The sequence below is a fragment of the Callionymus lyra genome, chromosome 8 (assembly GCF_982586985.1).
Source record: "Callionymus lyra chromosome 8, fCalLyr1.hap1.1, whole genome shotgun sequence".
NCBI classification, from domain to species: Eukaryota; Metazoa; Chordata; class Actinopteri; order Syngnathiformes; family Callionymidae; genus Callionymus; species Callionymus lyra.
Genome location: NC_141825.1, coordinates 21,894,611 through 21,919,989, shown reverse-complemented (window position 1 = coordinate 21,919,989; position 25,379 = coordinate 21,894,611). Strand labels below are relative to the sequence as shown.

The window sequence follows — 25,379 nt, the reverse complement described above, 5'->3', positions numbered from 1 at the left end:
GAGCATGTGCAGAGGAGGAGTGGGTTCATAAAGGAGTGTGTGAAATGGATACCCGGTTCTACTGGACCGCTCGGCCCCCGAGAACAAAGCGTCCGTCTGTCAGCGGAGTGTTGACTGGGGACGAGCTCTGTGTTGTTGCTGCCGCTGCCTGGAGACTGTCCTGACTCTCCTGCCGGCTCTTCTGTCGCAGTGACGCCGAGGAACCCATGGAGTTCTCTGCAGTGTAGTGACTGACTTTGTCACAACACTGCAGTCATTCTCTTTTTTATGTTGTGAATACAAGTTTAGATTCAACAATCACTTCAGAGAAAGAAACCAGAGATCAGGGCTAACAGTTTAGTTCCTACACATAAACTCTCTTTTTAAAAACTAAGGTGTCCAAGTTGACAAAATAAGTCGAGTATTTTTTTTTAAATGATCACTGCCGAGGAGTGGAGCAGGTTATGCATGTGCATCTGTTGTACAGAGCAGCACAGAGAAAATATATTTATGTTCTTTTGATTATTACTGTCTGAAAGGTATTTTTATTTGGAAAGAAGACTTGATCTTCTCTTAAATATAATTTGCACATAAAGACGATGTTTCAGTCAAGTTTTCTCAAGAAAATGCGTAAAACACAAACTCTTTAAGAACATGTTACTGCAGAAAAAACAGTCCAGAGCATTTTGCTGATTAACGTTAAAATGTTTTGTTGCCAACCATGATATTGTCTCTAACTATGTAGTAACTCAAACTCGGATAGACATTTTAAAAGTACATCAATGAAACTCCTAACTCTTTGAATTTGTTATTATTTACTTGAATTTGTTCTGGGATCTTGATATATAATCTTGGTATAGGAAGACAAGCTTTTTCAATAATGGATGTTGTTTAAAGTGATATTTCACTGAAAATTCAACCTTCACTCATTTTTTACTCACCCTCATGTCCAAGGGTTGAGATTATTTTCAGAGTAATCTGCATTTTTTTTAGATTTATAGACAAAAATGTTCGTTCATTTTAACGTAGCAAATGACTCGCAGTGGTCTTGTCTCTATCTTCGTCCAAAAAGACACTAAAAAACATCAAAATACCTTCATACTGCTCGTCTGTGACATCCATCTTGTATTTAAGCCTAAACATGAGAAATTGTTTGGGAAAAAATCCTTAAATAAGTCAATACTTAAAGCTCGTTTGTAGCAGAAGTTTAAAGAATAACAAGCGATACGGACGGGAAGTACTGGATGAATATTGTAATAAGCTGCATACAGTCAGCTGTCTACACTGGAAGCACTTGCGATATTAACCCGCAGTACTTCCTGTGTTTCCGCGCAAATGCATTTGTGATATCCCTTGTATTATCTCAGGGTCAAGGGGAACAGAAGGCTTAAAAATACTAATGTGTTTGTGCTATCCCTTGTGTTGACTCTTGGTCAAGGTGATCGACCACTGAGTATTTCTGGAAGCCAGGGAGGTCGTTCACCTTGAATCAGAGACAACACAAGGGTTAAGAACTTTGCCAAGAACAAAACAATCAGCTAAACCATGAGTAAAACTCAAAATAACCATGTGAAACAATGAAAGAGATCCATAGACATGTATTAGTTTGATACATTTATTCTGAAAGTTGAACATTTACTTGACAATGTCTTCAGTGTTAAGTGCTGTTAGGCTAAAATACTTAATATTTGAAGAAATGATTGAAGAAATGATCTAACTTTTATTTACAAAATATTCCAAATAAATATTTCTCAACTATAATTACAAAGTGTCAAATTGCATCTTCCACTTTAAAGTCACAATATTGTTTTAATGTAAAACATTGTTAATAAACTTGACAAGGAAACGTTTCTAAATATGAATAACAAACATTTTAATTGATTTAAATATTTCCCTTTGAATGTGTCTTTAATTAAAGTATATATGAATTTACAAAAATATGAACTTGTTTGTGTTATCCTGGGGCTTCATTGTATTTCTACACAACCTTATCACTATTTAACAGTTTTTGAATTTACAATAAAACAACAGTTTACATCTCCAGAGTTGGTTGAGAGACGGTCAGAAGGTTTTGTTCTGGACTTCATAGACGGCAAACTTTAGGTTGGAAATCAAACCTGAAGTTGCATTTGTTGCTGTTTAACATAACCAGTTCATGCATCTATCAGTTATGATCACGGACATAGAACCTTAACTTGGTTTGACCATCTTTTAGATAGATACTGTTTTCGGATGATTAAACCCTGTCAATTTATAAACTATGTAACTGTAAATTATTATTTTAAGACTTCATCTTAAGAAAAACAAAAATAAATGGTGTAGCTTACTTAAGGTTAAGGCACTTTTCTAAGTCGCTTTGGATAAAATGTTGCGTTTAATGGTGTGTAAAGTAACGTCATGCTAAAGTCTCTTAAGGATCTCTCACCTTCATTTAGGTAAAACCCATGAAACGGTTTCTCTTGTGAACATATCTTTGACACATTGGACACATCTTCTCAGACGTCTGTGTCCAAAGGGGGAGGGAAGTCCAGACATGGTGACAGCGAGTCCTGACTGTGTGTGGAGCTAATCCCCGTGTCTGAGTCCGTGTCGGTGATGTCTAGAGGCGACAGACAGTGTTTGAGTTTGCCTGTCTGGGAGATGCTGCACTTGTCAGTGTCAGCTTTCTGAGGGACGGAGCTGGACGTCTCCGCTGTCCTGTCGCAGATCTGCAGCGAGCTCAGATGAGCCGCCAGCTGCCAGCCCTCCTGGTCTTTGGAGGCCAGCGCGTCGTCGCAGTGCTTCAGTTGTTTGTCCACCTCTGACGCTTGACTGTGAAGCGACACGCCGTCCATCAGACTGCGTTTCAGTTCCGTCTGGACCCGTTCCAGTTCGGCCGCGTAGAAGAGTCCATCCGTGTCTGATGGGATCCAAGACGCTGCAGCCGCCCCGTTGGGTTCGGCGTCCTGCTGGCTCCTCAGCTCGGTTTCAATATCACGACTCAGATGGTCAATAAGCTCCTGGTGCCACTTGACCTGCAGGTCCAGCTGATCCACACCATCGCTGTGGTACAAAAAGTCCTGCATCTCCCCGATGTTGAGAGCTTCCAGCCCACAAGCCTGAGACTCAAGTATCTCGGCTGCGGCGCCTCCTTGTGTCTCAATGTGTTCGATCTCAAAATCCAGCTTTAGCATCCGTTGGATTTGCTCCCGAATTGCCTGATCCTGGTTCAGTATCAACTGGACCATCCGGTCGATCTCTTCGGCTCCAGGTGAGATCTTGCTATCGTGGTGGAGTTTCTCCAACTTCCTGAAAGCTTTCTTTACCATGCGCTTCTGCTTTTCGACGGGAAGAGACTGAGGGTTCTTGGCACGACTGTGTTCCAATCTCTTTGGCTTGGTGCTCCGCATCTTGGCAGCCTTTGTTGCTGGCTGAGGAACACAGTGACTGCTTTCCAGGAGAACAAACTGGATGTAAGGCCGCTGGTCTCCCCAAGCATACCAAAGCCTCAGGATTCTGGTGAGAGGCGGCAAAGCTCTTTCAAAACCCTTCCATCTCTCCACCAGACAGAAGTCCTTGACTTCTCCGCGGAGGTTCTGTTTGCTCTCTGGCAACGACCGGTGATCCTCCAGGAGCGCTTGAATCATATCAGTACAAGTCGTGTGCTTTGTTACCCCGCAGACCACTTTCTCTTCATTGCAAACCATCACTTGGATTTCCTTCCCAGCAATCGGCTCTGCGTCTTTGGTCCTGAAAAGACAAGAGCGACATTTAGGTCTCAAACATCGGATCAGACTCCAAGTACTTTAAAAAGTTTAGTAATAAAACTGTTATTTATGTTTCGCAAAAAATAAGATTCATCATTCACTCTACAATTCCCCTGGCTTTCAGCTGCTAATGGCGTCTGACTATGCCACTTTCTCCGCAAGCTACTTATAGCGTTTTCCCAAGGTCACATGTATTAATACAAGTGGACTACAAACTCTTTTGGTCTCCATTGATAAAACACATTGTTGAACAACCTTGAATCGTTCTCGATCTTCAGGAACCTTTATTATGATTGTGTAATCAATCGGATGTTGGAAGACTTTTATTTTATTGACAGTTTTATAATGTAAACAAATTTGCATGTTGACAACTAATTTCGAACTGCAACAGTAGATAAAAGATTCGTTAGAATAGTACCAGAGCAGAGAAAAACTTATATAACATATATCAGGAGTCCCCAAACTTTTTCTGTGAGGGCCACATAACTTTTCCCTTCTTCGATGAGTAGGCAGGGTCAGTGTGTAACCAAAAAAGTGACGATCACATGAGTCCCTAAACGTTAAAATGTATTGCTTTCCAGAAAGAGGGACATAACCAAATTACCCTTCTCGTGAAAAAACATTATTTTGAAATACTTAATAACCATATATTTTAAACCAGACCCACTTAGAGGACAGAAATATGTGGTTAGGTGAATAAAAAACAAAACATATAATCTTGATTTTTATTTAGCCACTAAATGTTTTAATTCAAGCAAACATGGATCAACATACAACAAACTCCACACAGAAAGAACAAAACACAAAACATTATTTTGTGTGTGTGCATATGTGTGTTTAGCACAAACCACCTACGTTTCTGACTCATTCTCTTCTTCTGGCTGATGAAGGGAAAATGTTCTTTTTGCACTTTGATGAGATCAGATTATCGTATCATCCTACTGGTCATCAGAGATGATCACTGTTTAACCCCGAAAAAATCATTACCGTTTTGTCTGGACCATCAGAACTGACCTCTGATGGGATGACAATCTCTATTTCTTACAAGCTTAATGGGCTACCGGTAATATCCAGGAGCTAATATCCACTCATTAAATGATAGGCACCGGCAACGCAGACATGCACAACATGGTCCGGGTAATCCAATAAGACGATAATATCAGCAGACATTTCAATTTGATTTGAAGATATAGTAGAATGTATTGCATTGATATTTATATGTAACATAAGACAAGATCAACACAGCGGGTCACAAAAAAAAGTGTGTCTCATTCAGTTCAAGCCAAGATTTTGGCTCTGAACTTGAACTTGAATTCACTTGAAGTGAAACACGAGAGTTCTGTAATTATGCGCAACTCAATCTACAAAGAAACAAGAGAGCGATTAGTTGTTCTTGTCAAGAAATCAATCTTTATCTACAACGCTGACACATTTACACTCGCACAGATCTGAATTTCAAAGACAGTGTAACTATATTTAAGTCATAAATCACATTTATTATGATCCTTATTGATATATAAAACCAGACAGCTACGAGGGAGGGGACCAAGTAATTAAAAATGTCATATTAAAGATCAGTAGAATAGGCCAAAATATCTGTATTATTTTTTTTATTTTTGTTTAAAAGTTGCCATACACACTTCTTTCAAGGTTTCAGCATTGATTTTTAAGTTTCGTGGTGCTTCCCTTTAGTGATGGTGTCAATGGTGATAAAGAAGTAAAAAAAAAAACATTCAATATTTGTTTTTCACCAGGCAAAAGCCCCCCAATGCTTGACATCTTGTACACACTGTACACACTGTTTATTTAGATATTTAAAATTTCCAAAACTTTCTGATTAATCTCTAAGCAACAATTTGGGCTTCATTAAACCCTTGTAGTAACTCTGGGTCAAGGTGACCCGGTCGCCGGAAAACAAATGTGCTTGAGGTATCTAATATGTTGCCTACAGATCACACCAATGTTAAAAACCAGCACTGTTCCACAAGTAACGGTTTGGCACCAGTATTAGATGAAACCTGGACAATACGCTTCTCTAGGCACTACGCCTTTTTCCCACCGTTTATAACATCCATGAAATCTCTACTACTAAATGTACCTGAAATAGACAGTTGTTGCACTTAACATAACCCAACTTATATTATCACATTTCAAACATTTTGACCCCCTAAATTCATGCTAAAATCTTTCCTTGAGTTTATTTTTACGAGTGGCAGCGTAGACGATTGTGTAAATCACAGGAATCACAGTATGTTTTTCGAAACGTTTTCTGAAGCTTTCCCACATGTTTTTTTAAACCGATACTACTGTGATTTCATTCCCACGTGAGTTGAACCAACACACACACATACACACACACACATATTGCGCAACATGGCAGTGAACAAAACCTGTGGAATGTGATCACACAACAATGCAAGAGGCTGGTTAATGGTTATAGGGACCCTTGGAGACGAGCAGGGAAAAGCAAACACCTGAGCTATTCAACAAATCCAACACGCCTTTAGAGTTTGTAGAGCCCAGCCAGGATGACCTCGTCCTCAGGAAATATTCTGCTCCAGTGGTAGGAGTTACAATGGCAGCACAGCATTCTAAATTTATGATTTTAAATATCCTATTGTGATTTAGAGGCTCTTTCTTCTCAACAGGTCATGGGAAACTGTTGAGGGAGGCAACGACTTGTGCTATCAGTTGTTCTCAGCTAAAATGTGAGAGTCAAATATTAGACAAAGCAGTTCAAGGGCAACTTGTAGATAAGAGACATTTTGATAGGGTACCTCTTATTTCATTCTACTTCCAAAAATGTACATTTATGTACCATTGTGTGGAAACTAGTGATGAGTTGATGAAGCTTCATGAAGCACTGCCATAGTTTGGAAGAAGGTGGTGCTGTTGGTTTTAAAAACGATGAAATGTTTAATTATATTAATTATAATTAATGGCTTGAAGGTCAACTGAAGTGTTGATTTAAGTGCGTCTTAAATAGATGTTGGACTGCTAGTCCTCAGTATGTGTCTGAGTACAAAACTCTCTTCCCAATAAATATTCACATTAAAAATGTTTTTGTAAGATATTTATAGATATTAAAATTCAATTATTTTCAAATCATATCTTATTTTTTAAATCCATATTACCCCTATGGTTTATTTTTCAATAAAGTGTTTAAAATAATATACATTGACAATAACTTAGGACGAGAGGATACAGACTACTTTTTTAAATATTTGTCTTTGTATTCTTTTGTTTCAACCAAGAGATTGTGGAACAATAACAAGATTTCACCCAAAAATTCAGTGTCCCCTATAATTGTTCTGAAAATTACGCGTAGAAATACATCTTACCGAATCACAAGCTGAATATATCGTATCAAATTTTATTGTGAGATCAGAGTATTGCTACAACCCTACTTAATACACATAGGTCCTCTTTGAAGCACATATTCAGCTTATTATTTATATGATTTTGATTTGTATTAACAGGAAATGTATGAGGACAGAACCAATATACTGGAGGCACATATTTATTTATTTTTCTTTTCATGTAGCTGTACTTTAATTCACAAAATGTTTCTATTGACAATACATAAGTACTCATTACTCAGAATACATATTAAGTGAAATGTAACTAAATGTTTATTAACTAAAGCCAACAAGATGACGTGATTATGACTCATTATAATTTGAATAACTAGTGGTGATTACAGTCAGTATCCATGGTGATGCAGCTTCTGTGAGAGGAACTCCGTGGCCGGAGGGAACATCTTGCCCGGCCAATGCAGCTGGTTGAAAGATAATTGATACACAATGTAACAGATAATTCCTTGACCCGCTCTTAACCTGGTTTAACAAAGCACACCTGCTAATGAGCGGATGGACACACAAATGTGGTCACGTTGCCAAAACTGTAGAATGACCTCAGTGTCTAACATCGGACATGATTTATAAAAATGTTTTGTAATAAAGGCTTTTTTCACATACATTTTTCTACATATAACCCTAAATTAAAAATCAAGCCTTCTCTAAATATCTCTTGTTTCAACTTGTCTCACCTTGCAGGTGAATAAACACATTCTAGAGACAATTGCATATTGTAGAGGAGTGGGATTTGTGCTGTCAGCTGTTCAGGAAAAGGGTCCCGGCAGCCATGGAAACACCTGTATTTGTCCCGGTCCACAATCATCCACGTTCACACAACATCCTGCCACTGTGGTGGCAGGAAGGGGGCCGATTATTTTCCATTTCTGCCACAGTAAACTATTTCGATTCGTTCTATTGTGCAGCTGAACAGCTTTGCTTGATGTAATGCTTGGTGAAATGCTGCTTTAAAAAACAAACAAAAAACAACGTGACTTTTTGTTTGATTACTTGGTAAATGGAAGAAACAAACAATAGATACAAAAAATGGTCTGCAATCTTTTTAAAACTTTAACTTTAGTTTGTTTGATTTATCCATGCTCACATTATTACATAAACATTATCAATAAAGATAATAGATTTATGTTATCTATTGCATTTTGGGAATGAAACATCATATTATAATAAAAAAAAACAACATGTTATACATGTGAAAAAGTCATTTTCTCAACATTTTAAGATTTTAAATACAATTTTAACAGCATTTCAACAATTATGGCCTAAAAGCCAATGTACTTTTTGATTAAAAAAGATAAAAAATAAATAATGTTATTTTTTTTGTAGTTTATTTTGGGCTTTTGGTGCCAGGGCATTCTTGTAAACTTTTAGATTACATGATGTCTTATAGCACAGAAAAGTCACCTATTGAGCTGTTGAAAACATTTGAGTCATACTACCCCCCCCCCCCATCCCCCACTTATATCAGAGAGTACATCCAGTGACCTAGTTTTTCACTTGTTTTACAGGAACGCTTGACATTTTTATGCAAGTAAAACTGTTTTTTTAAGATCTTGCTTTGTATTTAGTAGAAAAAAAATCATTAAATAAGTGTGATTAAATAAATGCATAATAAGCCATTAGCAAAATTTTACTGAAAATAGTTTGAAAAATGTATAAATCCGCAAAGAGTTAAAAATACTGATGAACATTCATGAAACAGTATCCTTTTTTTAAGATTTCACTAGATGGCACTCTTGGCTTTGTGCTCTGAAACTTGAAACAGTCGTTCTATTAAATACTCACATTGTTTTTTTTAATCATATTTGTCCCGCCACGATGTCACAATCGTTTATAAATAAAAGTAAAATATAATAGTTGAATCAATTTAATGCCATTTTTTAATTTGAAGTGTTTGATTCCGGCCATTTTTTAAAGGACGCTGGGAGGTACGGTGACAAGCTCGATTTACTTGAAGCATTTCAAGTTCAAATGACTAAATGGAAGCTACAAAAGAATGCTAACAAACATGCTGCCCTGCAGCTCACGTGTTCTTGCCGCTCTCTCACTGCAGGCACAAGGAGGTAACTTCCTCTCAGGAAAATACACAAACACTGCAGCCGCCATTTGAAAGATTGCATCGCGGTTATTGCAGTCATGAGGGTTTGGCCTTCAATGTTTTATATTCATAGTTTAGGATAAGGCGGCAGTTGCAGACGGAACAGACGAGTGAGCCCTCATAGGTCACATCGCCATGTGATTGATGATAAATGATGACTTGATCTTAAAGCTTCAGTAAAATGACAGTCGATATTAAATCGCAAAGGAATTATTCAAATATGGAAGAAACCCAAGCGTTTGACCTCTGCTTGAACTAAACAACGAAACAACAAAAAATAATGGCACTGAGAAACATCAGGCCAATCCATTAGTGTCATTTATTTTCAAAAATATATGAAAAGGATGGCAGTAAGTAAATGTATTCCATATCAATGTCTGTCCGCGTATTTCTTTAATTGATGACACAAGTTTAAGTAAATAAAATGATACTAAATTCACTCCTTGACTGATTGTTAAACGTATATTACCAGTTATATAAACATGTTTTGCGACTATTTTTAAACTATATAAAAGAACGTTTCTGGATATTAAAGAATTGAAAGCACTGATAAAAATCATAACAAGAATTTATTTTACAAAACTTAAGTTACATACAGTATACTCCTGTACAACTAAATACTAGCATCAAGGCTAAATGCTACAGTGTGCTCCTATAGACACAAACCTACATCGAACTAGCTCAAGTTGTCGCAGCGAAATACTATCCAAAAGAGAAAGTAAAACTTGTACAGTGTTTAACATCTGAACACGCAGTTCTTCTTCTATAAGGCATGATTTTTCATGTAACATTATGTTAATCTTTAACGCTGGCATTGGCTAAAAGAGTTAGCGTAGCTCCCTCTTAACACGACAGCTTTGAATAGCCTTGAAATATATTTTTTAGCTTGTTCATTTTCAACGATTAAGTCAGTTACCACTACCATAAGGGGATTTGCCAGCAAACACGTCTCAACGTCTTCGTATCGATACTATTCTTGCTGTAAATATGATTTAAAACGCAAAACAAATCTACAATAATATAGATTTCCCACGCAAGTGTAGAAGGATTTCTGACAATAACATCACGGTGAGAAAACGAGTGCAAGACAGTGGAGAATATCCAGTTCGACTACTCATGTCTAAACCAGTTTCTTTTTTAATGATGTTCTTCACAAGTATCTCGAAGTTTATGATTTATCATCGCAACGTTTGCTCATAATTACCACCAGCACGTGCCGTGACCTGTTCAATAACCCAATCCTCTTTTGTTGCACTACAACTCAATATCTCAGATTATCAGCCCATAATATGTATATTAGTTTTCTCTGCTTCGGTTAATAACATGTATTTAGCGCGTGATTACAGTTCTAATGTGATTTCTTAACTTATTTGGTTGCTCTCCCACTTAGAGTCCACAAGTCACATACCGTGTCTTAAGGATTTAGAAAAAGATCAAAGTACATCACTATCTTTTCCCAACTGCTGTGTTAAAATGACAGAAAAGCCAAGATAAGCTATTCGAAAAGCTCTTAAAGATCTGTTAAACACCTTTGATATCAGTGAGATCTGCAGAAAAAAAACATAGAAAGAGCTCTGCCACCTCTCTATTCTGTGTTAATGCCTATAAAACAAGCATTGTGTTAAATAAAACAACTACTGATCCAAAGATACATTGGAATGTGATTCAGCCGCATTTGTTGGGTTCTGCCTTCCACTACTGGGCAGTGCACGGCTGTCCAAACTTTTGTTTACACAGGGCTGTATTGGACCAGGCACAAATGTGTGTGTGTGTGTGTGTGTGTGTGTGTGTGGTGGGGGGTTATCAGGCCTACCTGACACTGTATAAATCAGATTAAATTAATGTTAGATTAAACTGCGTGAACGAACAATGTTCCAAAAGTTATCGGAATTTTAAAACAAAGTGTATTTGTCTGAACTCTAAATTTGCTGAGGACGGTGTTCTTTTGAGGACTATAGACATGTGGTTTGAATTAACTTATCTATTCACATTTCCTGAATCATAAGCAATTACAAATTCTGTTGTAATGCTGTGTTCACACCGTATGCAATTGCACAAGACACTTGTGCCACTCCACTGACAACACCTCTTCCCACGTCTTTAAAAGTAGGCTGCTAGGGGCGGGTCTAAAGTAAGTGTATGATCGTTGAGGCGTAGATGAAGCTGTTTATCTAATTTAAAGGCATGACAAGAGCAACTAATTAAAAGTATTCAAGACAATTTTGAAAATGCAGTCTTCTGCCTGTGCCAGATTGTGAATATGTTTTTGAAGACATTTTAGTGTGTTGTTGCCCCTTGAAGTCAACTAACAGTATCTTTAACATCCAAATGGTTGTGACAAAAGTCTAAAAAAAGATAAACGTAAATAACCATTTGAGTTACCATTGACGGCAAACCTATTCAAATCAAAATATTTCAAAAATATTGCCAACGTCCTTTACTTTCTCTATATTTCCTTCTCGATTTAAATTTACGTTAAAAAAAATTGAAATATGTTTAATATAATGGAAATTAATTTCATAGATTTAATTTATTAATCTGTCCTTTTTTTGTAAAATTTGAGCAACCAAAGTACGTGATAATCTACATTATTGAAGACCAATAGGAAAACACTTAAGATCAAATGAATCAAAATTTTGGGGGGGGAGCAGGGGTGACAAACATACAAGGGGACAAAATATTTGAGCAGTCATAGGACGAAACAAATATATTTACCCAAATTGTTTCTAACAGGAAGTTTAATCGTGATATTTTATATATGTATTTCCCTTTTTGTCGTCCTTTACCAAATATTCCCAGCAAACAGTTTTACTCTTATTTAAATGTTAATTGCTGACAAAGATAATCTATGTTCCTTATCTTAAACACTAGGATTTTTATAGGTCACGATATCAACATTAACATGAATCAGGTTTGATTAGAGCCAACAATCCAAGGGCCACATAAAATGTGTGAGTGGTCGTATTAGGCCTCCAGGCCTCTGACATAAGTGCTTTACAGTAAAGGTAAAACACAGAAACAAGTCAACAAAATAAATGAAAGATTGTCATATATGCTAACTGTGTGTAAGAGGTTTGAAAACACCCATGCGGGAATGGAATAAGTACATGGTAGTACTTGTTTCTGCATCTACACATGATGTCAGACCACCGTGCATAACGTGCATTTACAATGATCATGATAATGAAATGTTTCATCTTCCGTCCATCATCGGGAACATAAACAAGTCAAGCAACAATCATTTCTAATTCTAGTGTCAAAGTCATCTTTCCTGTTTGTTTTCAGGCACTAACAAAAACAACCTTCTGGACAAGTGAAGCTCGCTCTCTTCTTATCAGGGAAGGAGATGAGCATCGGACAGGAAACGACATCATTTCGGAATCTGGGTATGTTGATCTTTGGGAGGACACACTTTCTGATAATAATCAGGCGCGCAACACACCCCTTCCCCTCTTATCCTCCCATTTAAAACCACCCAATGCTCCCTTTTGTGTGCCTCGCACTCATAAATGTACTTTCACAATACATCTGTATTTTTACTGTTCATGGCTGCTTATTAGCCGGTAGTGATCTTGTGCACGATCACAATGTTTCTTTGGTCAAAGACTCCAGTCCGCTATGACCACATTGAGACCAGGGGTCCCAGTTGATAAGAAGTCGCCTCGTAAAGAGTCATCAGCAGCACATTCAAGTTTATTTGAAGTCTTCTGGGAGGGATCCAGGTCCACAAACCTGAGTAAAACGGTCTACAAAATCACACCTCCCCACGTCTGAAGGTAATTACAGGTACGGCAGTGGTGATTATGACACAACATGAAACTTGCGGACGTAACCCAGAGACAGAGGCAAGGGTTTTGATGAGACATTCATTCTTCTAGTGGAGTCACTGTTAAGCTGATCAAAAAAAAAAGCTAATTACATGATTAAAGTTTAGAAATGCCAAACATTCAGTAAGTGAGGATGTTGGACAATGTTGGCATATGAGTCATGCTGTGAAGGCAACATCCGATCTGAAGGCATGTCCAATAATTCCATCATTAGTAAATGTGTTTATCAACCTTTGATGCTTTACATTTAATATAATTAATTTAAAGCAAAAATACAATTTCTTTGTCATCTCCTACCACTTTTCCAACATATGGTTGTTAAGGTATAAGTCAAAGCAAAATGGCCCGGGAAAAAAACGTTCAACACAGACTTGTTTCTGGTAATCTCGCCATCAAATCCTGGGTCGGCCCTGAGGTGCCCTCCCAGTAGGACAAACCCAGAACACTACCGGAGGGAGGTGTCAAAGAGGGGTCCTAAAAAGGTTGGCCAAGTTAACTGGATTCTCAATGTAGAGAAGCAGAGGTTTTGCTATTAGCAAAAAAAAACAACGGTGTGACCTCATGAATCCATCTGTCGATCTCACGATCCCATTTCCACTCACTCATGAACCAGACCCAGACATACCTTAACGTCTCTACCTGGCGACGGGATCTATCCTAGAACCCGAACAGGATATCCCACCAGCACAACACTGACCCAAAAACATACAGCAAGAGCATTTTAGTCTCTTAAATGCCATCAAGAATCTGTGGAGGGAGTTAAAGCGTCAATTGCTAGTCTCAAACCTCAGGGGTTTAAAGGGGATCTAGAAAAGAGGAGTGAGCCAAAATTCCTCCTGAGATGTTTGCAAACCTGCTTATCAACAAACGGAAACACCTGACCTCTGTACCTCCACTTAGTATTAAGTAGTATTTGAATTGTGGAACAAATAGTTATATTCACTCTAAATTACAGTATACATATTTTAATAAATATATTTATTAGATTCTATTAATGTCTTGTTCAGTGGAAGAACATATTTTTTGGTGTGTGATGGTATAGGATATATTTTATAATATAGTCCCATACTGTTGGAAAAAAATATATATAGTGCAGCATCTTTATTTTCATAGTATTTTGCATTTTACACCATTTTAAAATCGAGAACGTTTAATGGCAACCATTCCCGTGTAAAACCTGAAAAGAAATAGAGCAGTCAAGATTGTGTTTAGAAAGTAACTTTAGGCCCGACTCTTTGAAAACGAAAGAAGTTAAAAAGGCAAGAAAAGAAGAAACAACAACTACTACTTCAACTTGAAATAAGGACACAGTAATAGCTCCTACACCAGCAGATTCAGAAAAAAAACATTATTTTTTCTATAATCCTTTTTTTCGCTTGACATTACAATCCTCTGATGGAAAAATAAAAGGTCTGAAATTTGTTGACAAAAAAACAACCTTTTCTGCTTCTTGAAAGAACCAGAACCTGACCTAGATACCCAGAAGATAGACTTACAGCAATTACAGAGGCTCGTAAATCAGAAATTTAAACTTTCCAAAGGCAACAACACATAAGAAAGACCTCACGAGACACTTAAGGAAACTTCTAAGGCAAATTACAACATGTGAAGGTGACGGTGGTATCAAAACATTTCTCACCTCTGGCGTCTAGAATGCTTAAAGAGAAACGCAAATGCTGTAATTACCCACAAACCTTTACTTGCAATTTCGATGGACCATAAAAATGATACTCCGCATAAAGTTTTTCTTGACTACAATAACAACACATTATACTGTAGTTAAACGATGTTGCATTTAACATTGAAACATTATGAAGTTAAATAAAGACTAAATTTTATTGTTTAAAATTTTTTTTTTTAAAAAAGATGAGTAAGAGTATTTTAAAATACTTTTACTTATCTGGTAAAATAAGCATGTTAAGTTCATAGTTAAGTATACTTAGAACACTTTTTTTTAAACTTTAATTAATTTATCTTTACACCGGAAATCAACAACAATAGCAATATTATCTGTATACTGATTTTTTCAAGAACAGACTTGCAACTCACTTATAATATATATATATATATATATATATATATATATATATATATATATATATATATATATATATATATATGTCGTCTGTTTTCTTTTTAATATTTGATTTTGCCCAACGTTTCTTATCTCTTGATATCTTTAAATTCATTCATTTAAATCCTCTCGATGTGTTACACATGTTGCTAAATTGACAATAAACCTTGATTAATTTATAGCACAACATGACGTCATCATCAGTCGCGGATAAAAAAAACATCATTCACATTTTTACACTATCCAGAAATATATATATATTTTTTAACGTGTTTTTTAGTCAAGTACAGCATTTGACTCATATTTTGTTCTTGCACTATCTATAATAATTCATCCATAAAATAAAAAGTTATTCAACAAATCAAATGTTTTAAATAGCTAAACATGTTTTAACTATTTTAACCACTTTTTCCACCTGCTTCGACGTCACCTTAAACCTCAACATGTGCTTTCGTTCAAGTCCAACTTTCACCTTCTCTTTACCTGTTCTTGAGTCGAGCCTTCAGGAAGTTCTTCCCGAAAGGAGCCATGATCTTTGAGCGACAGAAGCACAGCAACAATCCTCAGGGTCCTCGCATGGCAGCTCCAGACTTTTGGAAAAGTTGTGTCCCGTTTGGAACTCGCACCTCACCCCTGCAGGGCCAGGGGGAGGGACGAGGGCTGAGCAGGAATGAGTGGTGGAAGTCTGCCCCCCCTCGAACTCGAACCAGCAACCCACGAGAGTATTCGCAACCTATAGTTAAGTGACGTCACAGTCGGGGGCGCAACGAGTGTTCTACTTTATTACAAACTTAAAATTAACTTGATTTATGAAACTGTAAAACATTTGTTATTGTCCCAGATCAACGAAACAGGATTTTGAAGATAAACATTATTCATTTTCTTTTCATTTTTATAAATTGCAGCAAATATATGTAGTAATCCAAATTTAAATAAGCCTTTCGAAATATTACAATTATATTTAGCGAATTAAAAAAATATATTGAAAGCATTCAGTTGAATAAAAGTTTTAAAAAAATTAGAAAATAATTTCTGAATTGATTTATTAAAATAATTATAAAGGGAATTTTAATATATATCACTTTACTGTGTTTTCTGTGGATTATTTTTATTTATTTATTTAAATATATCTGTTTTTGTTTTTATCTCATCATTTTTCTTCACCTAGTCCTTTGTTCAGGTCTGTTAGAAGTAACAAAATCACGGTCAGTGCAGGACACACGTATATCTGTCTTGTTTTAATCTTTAATAATAATAATTAAAAATAAAAATGTGTACTACAAAGTTGACATTGTTGCATGTATTTATACGTCAAAATGATCATAGATAAAGCCCCCAATAATTAATTAAATTTGATGAATCAATATTTGAGGCCATAAAATAAATGTTTTGATCTGCAACACAAAAAAATATACATTCACTATCCAACCCCACAAAAATCTTCTCTCACAAAACTCTTATGTCATCACTAACTAACAACAATTCCTGATAATGTTTTATTAATCTTTTATAATCTCAACTCTTCCTTGCAGAGTTTTTTTTTGTTTTCTAACAAACGGATGTAAGATGTAACCTCCTTGTTACTTATTACACTGTTATTAACAGGTTATTAGGTGCTACATGGTTCTGGTCTCTTTTTTTTAAATGCATTATTTTAAATTTGTCTACTTTTCGTACCTACTCTAACTAGTGCCACAGTTATTTTTTCCCTAATCTGACTCCAGACAGTCACAAGTGATGTTTCGTGAAGCTTCATGAAGCAGTGTCGTTATTTTCCACTGTATTTTCTGTAGTTTTCTATATTGGTTTGAGCAGCTGTTCTTTTGAAACCTGACATCACTTTTAAACTGAGTGTGTCACTACTCTCTCTTCAATAGCTCTTCAAATATATGACACTGTTTCGTGAAGCTTCATCAACACATCACTACTCGTCAGGTCCTCAGCATTCTTTTCAAATACTGCATGTAAATTCTTAGACAAAAGCATCATCTTGCGAAGAACCGATGAATTTTCATGATTTTTTTAGTGTTCTGCGCTTTACATAATAATCTACTAAAACCTCTCGACCTTCTCCAGCAGAAAGCACCACCTTAATTCTGAAAGTAGGTTCACTGTTTCGTGAAGCTTCACTGGCACATCACTATGGCTACGGTAGTGTCTGAGCATCTGTACCTAAGTGGTTTATTCTACAAGATAATGGGATGAACAGGTTTGAAATTCAAGTGAAATGGTTTGACTAAAGTTGATGATTTATATTGAAAAACTTTGTAAATAATTGCAAGATACAAATGTATATAAATGGATCAATGCAGTCAGCAATAAAAGAGAAGATTCACAACAGTTGATAACCTGCTACTCACCAAGTGTTTGTTTGATGACGTCAAGAAACAAAGTTACATCTGGAAATATCAGAAAAAATGTTGACTCTCTCGTTTCAGAGAGTCATGACAAGAGCTGTCAATATATACGCTGACGTATGTCAGCAACGTCAGGAAAGACTCACTGATGGTAAGTTTACAACAACTCCAGGAAGCCTTGACATATTTACAGATTGTTGGATTATTTCAGTTAAAAAAAACACATTTTAATCATGCGTTCATGGAGTGAATTCTAGTAATAATTAGTTTTTTAAAAGATTATTTACTCATTATTTGACTTGGATCGAGATGAGACCAAACGCTAATGTGATTTACTCTCTATTACCCCCCCCCCCCCCTCCACCTGCACACTCCAAATATCACTGACGCAAAAATAAAGACAATACAACAACAATTCTTCTGATGTCACGCTGACGTCTGCTGAAGAGTCACAGCAGGAACATGCTGGATGGATGGCAAAAGGTGGGTGTGGGAGATCAGCCGGGAAGGTGGGAGTGATCGTGATGGAAGGGTGAGGAAGAAGGGTGGGGGGGTCCTCTGACATCACATCTGCTCTTATAAGGGAATGGAGCCCCCTTCACTTCACAACCCACATTTTACCTGCAGAGAACACGATTTAGAAAGAGTGGAATAGAAGAAAAAGATCGCATCGTTTTTCAAATTGTTCCCGCAGAGCCATTTAAGCAGTCTGACCTCTGACCCTATGGACTAGACCCCTCATCAGGTGGAATTCTTCAGCCTTGGATCCTTTTTTGCCGTGATTTCTTTTGTGAATTCTTTTCCGAGCTCTGGTCAAGATGCAAGCTCACTTTACTTGTGTTCTCCTGCTGTGTCTCACGTGTGGAGGACTCTGCTCCGGTTGGTATAACTTTCTTTGACACGATTTAGGAAGATTTAACATTTACACCTCGAAAACCTGCAACAGGTGAATCATGTTTATTATGGGATGTAAGGCAGCAAATCTAGAGAACTATGTTTTTTTGTATTTAAGTATATATTTATGGAAACGAATGAATTCATAGTTACATATTTACCTGTTTCATTCTTCACTAAATCCTCATAATATGATCCTTAGAATCATTTGTAAATAGTGACTATATTAAAAGAAAAAAAATCTGAAAAATTGTTTGTTTTATTTAAATTTAGCTGTAAACCCACATTCAAATCTTGAGGGTGAAACATCAACTAAAGAATCTCAATATTTAATTTTCACTGCGTTATTGTTTGCTTTCTTTAAAAAATATAAATAAATACATTCTTGTGCTGCATATTCTTTGGAGATTAAATATTCATACCATCTTCTCTTATTAATACATAAAAGAAAACTGCTTTTTTTTTTCTTGTGAGCACTAGAAGAAATTAACTCATTAATAAACATAACAATTTTTTATATTTTTTTAATAATCTACAACATTGTTTTACAAATAATGATACATCGAAGGAAAAGAATAAAGCACTTTCAAAATGAAGTACATTTAAAAACAGTTTTAAGTAATTATCATCCAGACTGCAACTATAATCATCTATGTTTTATACATCAAAATACTTTCTTCTGCATGTGTAGAAAAGTGTAATATATTTGCAGGGGTAGAAAATGTTGTGTATAATATTGCTAAGTGGGCTTTGATATTTGTTAATATCTGAAACATTTGTTTCCTCGTGAAATACTTCCACTGATCATCTTCCAGGTCATTAATCCACCATTAGTCCTCGAGTCTCCATCATCAGGAGTGATTACAGGTTCACGTACCTTCTCAAGATCCTTCGATGCATCGTCAAGAAGGAAACTTTGATCTGAAGAGCCACTTGTTGGTTCTTGTTACATTGCAACTCATCCTGGTTTATATCCCTCGATATCTAACAGCTATAATGATGCTACTGATGGATTATAAAGCAGGTTAAACACACATCTCTCCTGTGATTCACAGACATGGACCAGAAGCAGCGGGCGCTGGAAGAAGAGCTACTGGGAAGCCTCATCACCTCAACGGTACCTCAAGACTTTTACAGTTTTATGTTTATTCAACACTTTAAGAATCATTATTCTGTAAGACAATATGCTTTAAATGGTAAATCATATCTGAAGTCCAGGATGTTTTTGCATGAATTAGCCAAAATGTTTTGGTAAAATGTGGATAAACAGCAAAGTTTATCTCAGTAAATTTAGAAATAATAGAAATGTACTTATCATGGAAATATTGACAGCTGAAATATAACCATTATTAATGTAATATTTAGAAAAAGACAATGCATATTGTTTATTATTAACTATAGAATCCAAACCTAATCCTCCAAAACTAAAAATAATGTAAATGTAAAACTAGATTATAAAAAAACAGTCAACTAGTCCATTTTTCTTCTGTATCAGTCATACTTTTTTATATCTGTGTTTGAATATAACATCTAACAGACTTATATTAAAGAAGACATTTGGTTTGGAGGAAGAGAAAATAAAAATAAGATACATAATTAAATATATATATTTAGCAGGTACATTTCGACTAAACATAAGTTACCAAAGTTAGCAGACATTCTGTCAAGTAAATGCTCAATATTAATTTATTTAATTTCATAAAAGAGGGCAAAAGAACAAAAAGAATATAAGAAAAGAAAGATACGACTAAATATTTTGACTTCAGGCAATATTTTCGTGTCATGATCATGTTATTATTCGCCATTTCTCCTGACCGTTGCATTCTTTTGTCGTTATTCCTTTTTCATTTTTCCTGCCGTCATCACTTTTATTAATACAAGTCAAAGGAACAGAGGGTTTGTTGAGATCAACCTTGAGGAGTCCAGCATCTGTCAGCACTGAGTCTGAAGTCGTCTCAGTGGAAACGTACGATTGAGAACTTAGTTTTACGACAGGAAAATAGAAAAGTAAAGTGTTGGATTAAACTAAAAAAGTGAAGAACACTAGATGAGGCTCATCTCAGTAAATAGCTTGATAAAGGTCCGATATGAATCGGAGACGTTATAGAGACGCCGTCTCTCCCTGGGCGAGAAATAACAAGCATGAAGTTGACAAATCAACATTGTGATTCATTGCTGATGACTCTGGAAAGTCGCTGGCGGCTCGAGGACCCTCGTAATCACGGAGCAGGTGACGGATGGAGCGCCAGCTTCTCTTCGGTCTTGACAACAAACATGATGAACACTTGAGGCGAACGAAACCACTTTGAACATCTTCTCACTCTCTGCTCGTTACGATTACATTCTACTTCTAACTTAAAAAAAACTTTATTATTTATTTTAGTTACTTTCCATAAATCTGTTTTTTTTTGGTAGGTTTTTGGTTGGTTTAGGGTTTAAGGACAGAAAAGAAACAACAACAATTACTGTTTACACCAATTAAAGGAAAATAAACAATATATTTACAACCAAAGTTCCATATTTTAAGCAAAAATAAAAATGGATTATAAAAAAAATAATAAAATGACAATAATATTTATGATTCATATAAATATCGTGCTCAAGGTAGATGCGTACAAAAATTTAACAGGCTCAGGAATTATCGATGGAAAGTTTGTTTTAAGTCGACCCCAACCACAATATATCCATGTATTTAGTCTTATATAATGTAATCAAATATAATTAACAAACAAAATGATTATTTAATTTCCATCAAAATAGCACAGCGCTTATAATTGATATTTCTTCTGATGTCAAGAACCTCTTAGAGATTCTGGGTCTGGGCTCAGGAATGTCTACAGTTAGTAAGGGGCACTTTGTCCATGGACGTCGTTGGAAGGTGTAGTGGACACAGTCTCAAATGACGTGGATAAGACAAGACTGTACAAGGATTCGGGGGAAATGGGCGACTGTAGCATGTGTTCGAACTAAAAGAGAATCCAAATCTTACCTGGTAAGGTCTATTCAGGGCAGGGTATGGACGGACCTTTGATCCAAGAGAAGCAAAGTACGTTTTTGGTCCTGAAACAGAGGACCAACTATTCCAACTTAGGGCCTTCAAAAGTTCTTCAGGAGTTTTTCCTCAACCAGTTCTAACTTGTTTTGTGGACATGGAGAAGAAGTTCTACTCCATTCCTCCTGGTCTACTGTGGGGGGTGCACCAGAAGAATGGTGTTCCACGATAGGAATCTGGTCCCTGTATGACCAGTGGTAGAGTCTTGCTTATGGACAGAACTTCCTGGTGCAGAGGGTCTTAGGAGAGGGTCCTAGATTTGCATCTGAGTGTGAAACTGGGATGAGAATTGGCTCCTTTCGATTCAAAGATCGAGGGTTGAACGTCTTGCTCGATCCCTTCCTGAGATGAAGCAGTATCTTGAGGTCTTGTTTTCGAGTCATGAGGAATGCGCTGAGCTTAAAGCCAACATCCAGATTTACTAGTCGATGTCTTATCTAAGGTCAAAAACGTTTGTTTAGTGACCCCAATAATGTGACGGAAAATAGTTTCATGGCACCTTAGATCTCACGTGAGTATCTTCACCAAACCAACGTGAACATTATGAATAATAACCTGAGCCACTGAGACACTGCTAATGTAACCTTACATTAACTTGCTTCTACCAGTGTGGGTTAAAATCTTCCTGAGGCGACACAGACCTTCACGATTACACAACAACAGCAATATCCCATCGTCCGCTGGCTCTCTCCATCATCCTCAGTGACAGGTAGTTCCGGACAAACTTTGTGATGGTCAGTCGGATCAGAGTCTGCCCAGAAGGAAACACGAAGCTTCATAACACGTTAGCCTGCGGCTACACAAGCAGAGCCGCCTCATGTATTAGTGAAGGTAATCCAATAGATCTGTCCTCACGAGTCCTTAACGCTTCAGCAATAGAGAGTAACATCATGGTTTTTGTGGAGTTATAACTAAACTCATAAATGTGTTTATATTACAAGGTTTAAATCACACTGAAGGATCTAATTCAACACAATCTTCTGCTTTGTTCTCGCAGTTGAAACAGCAGAGCTCCCCCTACTGGCGCGTGTCAGTGGCCAACCTGTGCAGGCTGGTGAACAACGTCCAGCAGGGGTCGTGGAGGAGCGAAGAACAGGGGGAGGAAGAGAAGGAGGGAGAGGATGGAGAGATGAGGGAAGCCAGTCTGCCAGGCCTGGAGGAGCTTTACAGCCTCAAACACATCTGCCGAGCAGCGCAGAGTCGCCAGGAGAGGGTGAGACATGAAGACACTTTTACTAATGTTGACTAATTTATTGGCATCTTCATGAAGTAGCGCCACCTGTTGAACTCTGAAAGTACTTATTTAAACTGTTGCTGTATGACGTAAAAGAAAAAAAAAATATATACTGTATATATATACATAAAACTTGAATTATAACTTAATAATATAAACAACTTGATGCCAGTTGAGCAGTTTGAGAAAATTTAAATATATTTGACGATTTAGAAAAAGAAAATCTTAATTTAAAGGGTAAATGTTTATTAATTATTTAATTAATGATCTCATGCTGACAACTCTATCAAGTTTATTGATTAAAACCACTCTTAAAAATAATTAATAATTCTAAACAAACTACTAAGATTTTGCAGAAAAAAAATTTCAATAAAAAAAGTTAGGACACATTACATGATGTTAGGTTTACCTAAATTTCCGATTTTTTTAGAAGAAGATATTCGTAATAATTTCAGTTTTTTACTCTACTTTACTTACAAAGAACACGCATTTTAACACCCACTGCGCCACCTATTGAGCTCTAAGGGTACTGCGTTATAATGAGGCTCTACTACGACATCAAAAAAGAAAGAATAAATAAATAAAAGTTTTTCATCATAAAATAAAAACAAATGATGTCAGTTGAGGTAAAAAAAAACACATTATAATTCAAAATATATATTTATATAAATAATATAAATATAAATATATATTTTTGATGTTTGAGGAAAATGTCTTAATTAAAAAAGGGGAAATGTTCTTATTCCCAAACCTTTTTAAGGATGCTAAGCATCTACTATTGAAACATTGAATAACATTTACATGATTAGCTATTCATTAAAAGTAGTTACCAATATACAGCAAATAGTGCCATCTAGTGGACTCTCAAAATGAGTTCAAAGCTTCTTGAAGCTTCATTAGAACCATCACTACTAGTACTATTTGGGAGGATTTAATGTAGCTTTAACTAATAAACATCTTCACTATGGGTCGATGAAGCTTCATGAAACAGTGTCATCATCTTAGAGCTCAGTAGGTGAAACCTTTAGTTGAGGTTTCAATAGAATAGATCAATCAATCCATTTTAGAGCAGAGAGTGACATCTAGTGGACTCCAGGAGGAAACTATTAATGACGCATCACTCACTTTAACACACCAAACATATGAACTATGGCACTCACTCTGTAGCTTCTTATTAACTTTACGATCTGACCTTCGCCGGCCACTGACTTAGATGTGCTTCACAGCTACTGCAGGACTCTATAGAGTACCTGGAGGAGAGCAGGGACGCGCCGCTGAAGAGGAAGTCGCCGTACATCCTGAAGAGGCAGGCGTCGCACAGCAGCAAGTCCAGGCGGCCTTACATCCTGAAGAGGAGCTCATTCTACTGAGGGGCCCACAGCAGAGGCCCTCCATGAAGACCTGATTGTGTTCATCTCTCTCTTCTAGTCGCCGCAATCGTTCATGTTTTTCTTTTCTGTTTCCACTGTGCTGTTGACATCTATCCACAACCTTCAACTGTCTGTAGTCCTGAAAATAAAACTATGAGCATCAACCAAAAACGTGTGTTTCTGGGAAGAATATTTATTCACCACACGCCGCCGCGTACACTATATTTTGTTGGATGAAAAGATTAAAGGATGGTGTGAAACCAGAGTCATGTGGTTTGTTGATGTTTTTGATTTTTGTTTCACCAACAGGACAATTAATGCAAATTGAACAAAATGAAAAACAACAAAACTAATATGAAAGAGTTGATCTTTCTTAAACATAAAAACATTTTTAATTGATTTTCAGAGCCTAATAAACGGTACTTACATCTATTCTTCCTCTTTAAGACACTATTTTAATGAGAGCTCACTTGTTTAAAAAAAAACCAGCAGAAACTCATGAAGCTTTGAACTCTAGACCACTAGATGGCACTATTTGCTGTATATGTTTGGAATCAAGTTACTACTAAAATGAAAACTTTTTTAGAAGCAGCAACCTTCACTGGTCCACCACCTTAAAAAGGTCCAAAGCCTGTGATTTGTATGTTTATAAATTATATTTTCTAAATTTCATTTATATTTAGACTTGTTCTTCATATTTACTAGCTACAACTATTAATGTAAATACAAAAACACCAAATATCTGTCTTTAAATGACTGTTTTTTGCAGCTTAGGCAACACTCTTGGACAAAAAAAAGAGCATTTTGGTATTTAAGCTTTTATATTTCTAGGCAATTTTTATGGAAAAAATGTCTACTGGTTTGATCTGGATAAAAAGTTTTGATGAAACATAGCCTGCATCCTTCATGTTATTTCAAATATTGCAATTTACTGTCATGGTGTAAGTTCCTAGAACAACCAGCAGGTGACAGTGTTGTCCAACTGTTGCTGAGAGACCGTACAGTAGTGTTACTGTATAGTCTGTCTCTATACTGAAGATAGATAGATAGATAGATTAGATAGATAGATTAGATTAGATAGATTAGATAGATTAGATAGATTAGATAGATTAGATAGATTAGATAGATAGATAGATAGATAGATAGATAGATAGATAGATAGATAGATAGATAGATAGATTAGATAGATTAGATAGATTAGATAGATTAGATAGATAGATAGATAGATAGATAGATAGATAGATAGATAGATAGATAGATAGATAGATAGATAGATAGATAGATAGATAAACTTTATTGATCCCTCTCAAGGTATAATAATAAGTATAACTACTATCGTTGTAATTATAATATTTGGTTTATTGAAGAATTAATTGA

General features: G+C 36.2%; 2 protein-coding genes across 6 annotated transcripts in view; one reads left to right on the top strand and one right to left on the bottom strand.

The window, feature by feature from the left end:
- Window positions 1–24,173, top strand: part of nts (neurotensin) — a 51,817-nt gene extending 27,644 nt beyond the window's left edge. For 2 of the 5 annotated variants that reach the window (XM_087797233.1, XM_087797234.1), the window contains exons 3-6: window positions 12,480–12,580; window positions 19,402–19,463; window positions 22,396–22,611; window positions 23,859–24,173. In XM_087797233.1, the coding sequence (XP_087653359.1) occupies window positions 12,541–12,580; window positions 19,402–19,463; window positions 22,396–22,611; window positions 23,859–24,002 (462 nt within the window). In that variant the 5' untranslated portion in view covers window positions 12,480–12,540 and the 3' untranslated portion in view covers window positions 24,003–24,173. Of the gene's footprint in view, window positions 1–12,479; window positions 12,581–17,533; window positions 17,604–18,057; window positions 18,332–19,401; window positions 19,464–22,395; window positions 22,612–23,858 lie in introns of those variants that run through there. The other 3 variants (XM_087797230.1, XM_087797232.1, XM_087797231.1) reach the window with 3 other exon arrangements.
- Window positions 1,583–15,835, bottom strand: rassf9 (Ras association domain family member 9). Its single transcript, XM_087797229.1, has 2 exons — window positions 15,579–15,835; window positions 1,583–3,708 (listed from the first exon to the last, which is right to left on the bottom strand). Exons 1-2 carry the CDS (start codon window positions 15,623–15,625, stop codon window positions 2,475–2,477), a joined length of 1,281 nt encoding a protein of 426 aa, XP_087653355.1. The 5' UTR covers window positions 15,626–15,835; the 3' UTR covers window positions 1,583–2,474.
- Window positions 24,174–25,379: the final 1,206 nt, after the last annotated feature.

Coding starts and splice junctions, on each gene's coding strand:
- rassf9 (XM_087797229.1), bottom strand. CDS start 15,625: ATGGCTCCTTTCGGGAAGAACTTCCTGAAGGCTCGACTCAAGAACAG. Junction 3,709..15,578: donor AAGGCTCGACTCAAGAACAG/GTAAAGAGAAGG, acceptor TTGTCTTTTCAG/GACCAAAGACGCAGAGCCGA.